The sequence below is a fragment of the Mustela nigripes genome, chromosome 1 (assembly GCF_022355385.1).
Source record: "Mustela nigripes isolate SB6536 chromosome 1, MUSNIG.SB6536, whole genome shotgun sequence".
NCBI classification, from domain to species: Eukaryota; Metazoa; Chordata; class Mammalia; order Carnivora; family Mustelidae; genus Mustela; species Mustela nigripes.
The window spans coordinates 47,377,690-47,387,007 of NC_081557.1; the positions used below are offsets into that span (position 1 = coordinate 47,377,690).

At 42.9% G+C, this 9,318-nt stretch overlaps 1 protein-coding gene across 1 annotated transcript; it reads right to left on the reverse strand.

Annotated features, from left to right (window-relative positions):
* Positions 1 to 787: 787 nt before the first annotated feature.
* Positions 788 to 1,825, reverse strand: LOC132016677 (olfactory receptor 51G2-like). The gene has a single exon (XM_059398330.1). It carries the CDS (start codon positions 1,823 to 1,825, stop codon positions 788 to 790), a length of 1,038 nt encoding a protein of 345 aa, XP_059254313.1.
* Between the last annotated feature and the right edge of the window lie 7,493 nt (positions 1,826 to 9,318).

Sequence of the window (9,318 nt, forward strand, 5' to 3'; positions counted from 1 at the left end):
TACTCAATATATATTCAACAATATATATTGAGCACCTATTATATGGTAGGCACTGTTCTTGGAGCTGGGGACATATCAGTGAACAAAACAGTCCCCAAATTTCTGGTCTCATTGAGCTTATATCCTAGCAAATCATCTGCATTGGAAGTGAGTGGGCTGTTCCACTTGTACCATTGATGCTCCAGCATGATCCAGGAGTTCTGCTGAGCAGCTTTCCTGGGTTTACCAGTACAAAACTTCAAGCTCAAAGCAGAGACATGCCTAAAGAGAATCAAGAGAAAAATATCACTCCCTAGGCTGTAAATAAGTGCTAGATAAATTCAACATGTACAGTGTCACCTTGTGTGTTTCCCACCATCCACACACACCCCCTTGTCTGTTTCCTGATTTGTGAGCTGGTTAATATTGAATTTGGGAAAAAGCAGTGTTAAGGTAATATAGTTTACTTCTACCTAACCTTATATATAACAGGGATATAGTTCTTCCTTAGGCTTGGAAATGAAATGGAAGGAGGGGAATCCAGTGGGGAAAAGGAGAGAGGTGCCTGCACAAATGGGTATGCATACACATCCTCTCAGGTGCTGTGGCTAGGCCCCCTAGAAAAGGAGATGTCACAGTGTGAGTCTGAAATAGTATAGCTCTAATAAGAACAATGACAGGACTAACAAGGTAATACTTAAATATACTTTTCAGTGGTCTCAAGTCCCCCAAAATCATAATTATATAAGCTGATTGTGTCCCCACAAAGGGCTCAACCATGGAAGCTGAATCATTCAAACCTCAAAAATTAACTCTCCGGCACTAATTCTCCCCCACCCAAAGACCCAGGTTTCCCCACAGAGGTCTTGTGTTTCTGGGTCCTTCTGCTCTTCCAGGAGATATCTACCCTTTTCTGCTGGAAGCGCTTTAGGAGGCCCTGACGTATCTGCTTAGACTTGATGCAGTAAACAATGGGGTTCATGAAGGGTGGGACCAAGAAGTGCAGGTTGGCCATGAGTACTGCCAGAGCAGGATAGCTGTGTTTCTCTACTCGGTGCAGCACAGATAACCCCAGTTTGGGCAAATAAAAGATGAGAACAATGCAGAGGTGTGAGACACATGTGTTGAGTGCCTTGAACCTTTCCCCAGGTGATGCAATGCCCAGCACTGTTCGTAGGATCAGGGCATATGAGAGCATGATGAGGAAGGAGTCAAGGCCCAGTGACAAGAGGATGGAGACCAGGCCAACCAAGCTGTTGATCTGGGTGTCTGAGCAGGCCAATCCCACAAGGTCACAGTGTAGGCAGTAACAATGAGAGAGTACACTGATCTGGGGAAAAAGCAGACGTCGCAGGAGGATGGGTCCTGGGAGGTTGAGCAGGACAGCCCTCACCAGGATGGCAGCCCCCACTCTGGCCATGGCTGAGTGGGTCAGAATTGTGGCATAATGCAGAGGTTCCCGGATGGCAACAAAACGATCAAAGGCCATGGCCAGCAGCACACCAGATTCCACATAGGTGAAGGCATGGATGAAGAACATTTGTGCAGCACAGAGATCAAAGGGCAGCTCACGAGCACCCAGCCAGAAGAGCCGCATCATGGTGGGGAAGGTAGAGGCACAAAGTCCCAGATCAGAGGCTGCCAACATGGCTAGGAAGATGTACATGGGTTCATGTAAGGATGGATCTGTGCGGATCAGGAGAAGGATGAAACTGTTACCCAGGACGGAAACCACACAGATGAGGTTAATGGGGATGGAAACCCAATGATGAGAGGCTTCCAGGCCTGGAAATCCAGTGAGGAGGAATGTAGAATGACCAGAAGTGCTGGTGTTGCAGGAGAACATAGTGTTTCCAGGAGGGAGTTGTCCATCCTACAAGTAAGAGACATTCATTCATTTGATCATCACTTATATAAAGTCCCTAATAAGTGTAGTATGGAAAGGAAAATCTACCCCATAACCCTTTCTTAGGCCATGAAAGAAACCTCATTCCCCTTAGAAGCCCATTTCTCTCCATCTCCTGGCTACTTTAGCCTTCTCTTTGGATATAGGGACAATGAATACATTGTAAGCATTGATCTCTGCTTACTGCTTTAGCTACTCAGTATCTTTTCTTGAGCCTAAACAACCTTCTTTATTCACTTAAGCTATACTCAAAGGCCTATCTCCAGAGTGTCTCCTCAAATTAAATAATGAAGAATGGAGAATAATTTTATGTCAAGATTTAGGTATTATGGTATTATGAATAAGCAGAAGAGACTCCATTTTTATTTACTCTTAGAGGCAGGTTTTCCACAGCCCAATATACAAAAAACACTATTAACAAACAACACTAGAAAGGACACAGGCACACAAAGGATGTATTTTCAAAATCTCTGTCTGAGGAGGCTGGTTTTGGTTTTTCCTCTAGTGCTGTATAAAACCAACATTTTCTGTATTTCTTTTCTGGAAATTCCTTTGGGGCCGCATATAGGTTCTTTTGAATGTGTTCAATAGCGACAAATTTCTCTCCTGAGAAGATGGGTTGACTTAAGAGTAAGTATCCAAGAGTTCTTCAAGCTAAGTCTGGTAAACAAAATAGGAACTCAGATGATGTACTTCTGTTAAAATGCCATCTTCCCCAGGCCCATCTCCACCTCCCTGGCTGCTTGAAGCTTCTGACTCTGCTTTTGAGGCAGTCCTATGGACATGGACTCAATAGGAAGGCACTGTGCTCTGACATATCTCTTTCAGCCCTCTTGCCATAAAAGCTCTTATGATAGCCCCCAAGTACTTTGAAGTTCTCCTTTGTGTGGGCAGAAGGGTGAGGCTGACTGGCCTGAGGGTAACCACTTGAAGAGTTAGAGCAGCTGAATTTCCAGAACCCCAGGATTAATAAAGTTAAGCAAGGAGGCCAGAGTGTAGTGTGAAAGTTCCTCTGATCCCATAACTTCCCATCACACCTTCAGACTCTCCATTCTCTCCAGATTCTCTCTTCAGCAACAGCACTGCATCTTCCCTGTGTCTACTAACTTCACATCTGTTTGCATTATAAATTGAATGTCTCACAGAAGCACAAACTGTAATTCCCCTACTTTGTCCCCAGGGCTCACCCTCTAATACCTGCCAGGCCTTCCTTCCATTCCTGTTATCCATGAAATCTCCCGGGGAGGGGGGAGATCTGTTTTTTTTTTTTTTCCCCACTCTAACACATATTCCTCAAATCAGATCCCAATGAAACTACAAATTGTCATCATTTCTCTAGATATTTATGCCTCCTAACTGTCCTACTTTCTTCAGTCTTTCTGTATCCATTATCAAAATTTCCAACAGAATTCTCAGAAAACTTTTAAAAAGGGAAGTATGGACAATTAAATGAGTACATGCATAGAGAGGAAACAGTGATCAGATTTGTTATAGGAGGATGTCTCCTATCATAACTTCTTTTAATGATCTGGCCCCTCATTCTGAAGGATCAGGTCTAAGTAAGATCTTTATACTGGGGCAGAGAGGGAGAGACTTTGTCCATGCTAAATCTGTAACTTATTCTATCACCAGTTCCCTAAGCATTATAAACACTACTCATAAGATATCTTTCTACCAGCAAATTTACTATACTTGTTAATTCTTTTTTGTTAAAGTATATAAAACACATAGAAAAGCCTACCTGTAATTAAGTGTCAAGATTGAATTTCCTTGAAGTGAAACAGAACATTGTCAGCTCCCCAAGAACACTCTGGGACCCCTTCTGGTCACCCCATCCTCTCAATGATAACCACCTTTCTGACTTCTAATATCACAGATTAATTTACCTGTTAGAATCATGCAATATACACTCTTCTATGTGCCTTCCTTCGTTCAATTTTGTCTATTTGCTGAAAGGATGAATAGATGACTTGTCTTAAAAGCACTATCTTACTAAACTGACTTTCTGTTCTATGCTAAGCACTGTGCTAGGAAGTGGCATATAGCAATGAAAATTCACATAAGGCAGGGATAGACTAAAGGAATGTGGTTTTGTCCCAATGTGAGTGTATATGGATCCACCCATCAGTCTCTGATGATGATGATGATGATGATGGTGATGATAAGAACAGTTGCTATCATTTATTGACCATGTACCAGACACTGAGTAAGGATGTTACCTACACTCATAACAATAAGATGAGTCTCAGGTTGACTAAATTGCTGTAAGTGAACGATCCTGATCTCAGCTCAGCACTGATTCTCAAGACAGTGCAGTAGACAGTTTACAAAACTTGTCCTAATGTCAGGCAAGACATGCATTATCTGATAGACCAGAGCCCAAATGGAGGGGCTTTTCCCCTGTTCAAAAAAACACAATGGTCTATTCAGCAAAAGAGCAGCTTAGGGACCATCCAAAGCAACACTTTTGCCAACTGCCATTCCATATAGTGTCATTTTGTACAAAGCTTCTGTCCATAGCAGAGTGCAATGACAACCACAAGCCCACAGTCACACCTGAGAATAAGTCAGTGTCTGACATCTCAGGCACGTGGAAGCTGATCTCTGATTCCTAGGGATCTGTATATCAGTGTGCTAGTGTTAAATCTACTCTGCTCTACCCCATTTTTCCCTTTATTTTTTTTAAGATTTATTTATTTATTTATTTATTTGACAGAGAGAGAGAGAGATATCACAAGTAGACAGAGAGGCAGGCAGAGAGAGAGAGAGGAAGGGAAGCAGGCTCCCTGCTGAGCAGAGAGCCCGATATGGGACTCCATCCCAGGACCCTGAGATCATGACCTGAGCCGAAGGCAGCGGCTTAACCCACTGAGCCACCCAGGTGCCCCCATTTTTCCCTTTTTGCTATGCTCCTTGCTTTCTTCCTTCTCCTTCATAGTTCTTTTTTCTTACAAAATAATGTAAAAGTCAGAAATAACACATTGGCCTTTTATAAATGTTCAATACACATATTGCTGGCTTAATCCTCAACCCTGTGGAGAAACCCTTTTTCCATTTTCTGATGAAAAAAACTGGGGTTCAGAGGGGCTAAGTGACTTTGCCAAGGTCTTGAAACTAGGTTGTGGATCTGGGGATTTAAATCCAAGCTGGCCTAAAGAGAAAGCTATTTGCTCAATTGCTTTATACAAGGAAGAATTGTTCTGGCACTTTATGATTATTAGGTGCCCAGCCCTCAAGACAATTTAAAGGCCAGTTTTTCTGTCCCCTCCCTCCAAAGCCACTTCCTCTAAAGCAGATGCAGAAGTTGGACACTGGAATGAGGTCCCCCAATAAAAGCAGTCTTCAGATCAGTCCAGCTAGACCGTTCTGCTCCAATCATTTCTAGTTTTTCTAGCCTTTTCACACAGATTGTGACTCATCCCCTGGAAGCAGTGGCCAAGTCCCCTTCCATAGCCCACCTGCACCCAAGACCCAAGAGTGTTGTGGTGGTTGATACAGGGAGGCTGCTCCCTCCTCTTCCACTCCTGTGCTGCAGGAGTAACAAGGAGTTCACCAAAAAGTAGTGTTCAAAGGACAAGAACACTGACATCACAGAGCATGAACACAGGGAAAGATTATAAACTGTTTAGCACATGGTAGGCACTGAAATGTAATAACAAGCATATTTCACATTCATTATCTCATGAAGTCTCCCTACTTCCAAAGCCTATTAGTGGCATCACACACACCCCTTCTGGAAATGGAGAAATAGTCTGAGAGATGCAGAAACTTGACAGGGACCACACAAAAGGTCCGCAGAAGGCCAGCTTCAAGCTCCATCCATTTGACTCCAAAGTTCATGTGGCTGTCCATTCCTCAGAATTCTCACCTCTAAAATCTTTGAAAATAATATTTATCCCTTGAGAGTATTGTAAAATGAGAATGCATGCAAAGCACTTAGGACAGTGCCTGGCACATAATAAGCACTTAAAAATGATAAAAGCTAATATTCGAGTATTAACTGCTTTGTAAGGTGGTTATTATTATCATTCCCACTTTGCTATGTTAAAACTGAGCCTCCAAATCATTGGAAAACTTTCTTAAGATCATGAGGTAAGAAAGTGGATGAGCCTGGGTTCAAATCTAAGCAGTCTGACTCTAGAACTGTCATTTTTTAGCACGGTGTTATGCTGCTGCTTTGTGCTAGCTAGATTATTAGTGCCACAGATGTTCATCCCCAAAGAAGCTCAGGACTATAGATGTATGGGATCTCCTTGTTTACCACCCTTGCCTCCTCTCCAATCACTTATAATATGCATCAATCTTGAATTTCCCCCATAGAAAAGTTCTAAGTTTATAAGGGGCCCATGTGCTTATTAACTGTCCCTGTGCTGCATAATGCATAAGTTTAATTATAGGCTCATGGTTTAGGAAGAAGAACTTTCTCCTCAAAGTAGTAGTCTCCTGAGAAAGCAAAGGAGAAACATGATAATACTGTATCTGGAGGGGCGCCTGGGTGGCTCAGTGGGTTAAGCCGCTGCCTTCGGCTCAGGTTGTGATCTCAGGGTCCTGGGATGGAGTCCCGAATCGGGCTCTCTGCTCAGCAGGGAGCCTGCTTCCTCCTCTCTCTCTCTGCCTGCCTCTCTGCCTACTTATGATCTCTCTCTGTCAAATAAATAAATAAAATCTAAAAAAAAAAAAAATACTGTATCTGGAAAGAAAAAAGAGGGAGACAGAGAGGGAAACAATGCAGAGCAGATCCTTCTGAGGACGGGGGTGGGGAGGGACAGAATTAAACTACACTTTCTGCCCCTCCGCAATCTTCCTCATTCAGGTTCCAGAAAGAATTTTTCTTTCTCTAGTCAGGGAATTCTGTGCCCACATGGCCTGTAGCTGAACTATGAGCCACTGAAAAGAAATAACCCAGCTTAGAGATGATTGGAGACACCTTCCCCTACCCCAAAAGATTTCTATGGCAACCAGGCATCAGTCCCCAGCACTCGAGGTGGGGATGTAAAGCTTTAAGCCTCTGGATTTGCCAGCTAAGTCCTAGGATTGAAGAAGCCCCAGGCCTGGGGCCAAGAGGAAGTTTATGGAAAAATCAGCTTTGGTATGGACAGCTCTAGTCTAGCAGAGACCAGCATCTTGGAACTAGGGATCCGAGTTTTCCACAAGCCCATGATGCTGTTTTGCTGTAGTCAAAATTAGCTCTATCACTGCTCTGCTCAGAAATAAGCTTAGCATAAACCTGCCTGGGCCACACAGCTATAACTGGGCAGTCACAAATTGCAGGGTCTCTAACTCCCCAGAAATAACTCAGGCTCCTTCCACCTCCAGCTGCTTTCTAGCTGTTTGAAGTTGCTATTATGATTTATGAATGAATGGGGATGTGTGGGGAGATTTCCTGCCCTCCATACATCTTTCTTCCTCCTACCACATATAAAGAGAGATTCTCAGAGCCTATAGCTTCAATACAGGACTTAGATCCCAAAAGCTATCAATGAGATTGCAGTGAAATCTGAGTGGAGGAATAAAATCAGAGTTCCTCCAAAGGTTTTCATTTATGTATCAATTTAGGATCTATATAGTAATAAAAATCATTAAGTAAGTCTGATTCTATCAGTCTTTTCTAAATCACTTTAAATATTTTTGAACAGTAGATCCCCTTCAAATTTAAGTATATCTGTTGCCTGATTTCAAAAATTGGCAACTATGAATCCTTGATTAGATTTAACTGATGCTGTCTGGCTATTTATAATGAGATGCCAAGGTCTGGGATGGGGTGGGAATATCTCTAGTACTGAATGGTATTAAATTTTAAACGATAGAATCATCCTGGTGTACAGGCCTGTACCTATCAATGTGTTATAACCCAGCCTTCTGTGATCTTCCCTCCAGAATCAACACACAAGGCAAAAGTGTCTGCGAAAGTGATCTCTCCAACTTCCTTGAGGGTTTTTTATAACATGACTACTGTATGTTCTATTAAAATTATGTGTCTTCTCACATTAGCATTTCAGAGTTTGGGACAGGCTGGCCTCTAACCTGTATTTTATTCTGGATGGGCAGTACAGAGTAGAAGTATATACCAATAGACCCAGACAGCTTGGGTTTGAATCCTGGCTTCATACTACTGATCAGCCACATGACTATGGGCAAATTTCTTAACCTCTCTGTCCTAATGTTCTGACCCATAAAACATAATGAGTACTTTTCTCATTGAGTTTTGGTGAGGTTAAATGAGTTCATCAGGAAATCATAATCTTTTCAATGTTTACTATGATTATCTCTTACATAGCTGACTGCCTTCTTGACTTAGAATGAGATGGAAAGTGACCCCTCCATACTGGCCGAAACTAGTCAGAATATGCTGTTTCAAGGGAGGTTTGGTCACAAACCTGAACCCCAGACTGAAGCAGAGTCCATCCCCTATACCTGTCTTTGCCCCAAAATCAGAAACCCCATACTATGAGGCAGGAAATCTGTCAGATTCAGCCTGTCCTACAAGAAGCCTCTGCAGGTGAACCTGGAGATTCATCTATAGCTCATTTGGCCCAGATTTGGCCGGGTAATTGAAGACTGAGAAGGAATGGTGTTTCCTATTATCATGAAGTAACCATGTTTCTCAGCCCAGAACAGCAAGGAATGGTCTAGCTCAAAAGAAGGCATTGATTAATGTAATAAGAACTCATTACAGATGTCCACCCAAGCCTATTATGTTATAAGAAAAAAGGATCAGCAAAAGCCTTAAAGTAACACTCATCTCTTGGGATTTGGAAAGACCAGAAGGGTGGTTGCCAGCCCTAAACATAGACTGTTCAGTGTGGCCCAGAGGCAGAAATGCTGAAACAGGCTGAAGCTATAAGGATTCCTCACCCTGGACCCCAGGTTTGACCTTCCAGTGCCAGTACTCACCATCGCTCCAGAGTGGGAATCTCTTTTCATCTGTTCCTCTGTTTGTGAAAAGCATTTTTTTGGCTTTGTCAGTAAAGACCAATACTTTATAATCCTCCTGATGGAATTAGGGGAATAACTGGTCTTCTGGGATCCAAGTGCAAATCCAAGAGATTTTCGTAGTTGAACTTCCTGAACCCCCTGAGTGCTGCTAGGCAGCTCTGGGACTTGGAACGAAGCATCAAGCAGAAAATCCTGATGATTTTTCATAGGGGGCATCAGAAGAATACTAAATTGTCCCAGATTGAGCACCTGCCTTTCCCAAAGGGCCAGCCCCATGAACAGCCTGGTGACAGATGAAGGCAGGTAGAGACCAAGAGGATAGTTAGAGACCAGGGCACCCAACTGTCCTGCTGGAGCACCAGAGGCCATGAAAAATTTCCATTTCTAGAAAGAATAGATATAAGTTCTTTCCAAATTCTCCCAAAGAGAAACCCAGGTAGTGTAGCCAAAGAGATGTGCATGAGTGCTTCATACATGGGGAACATGTTAGGAGAAAA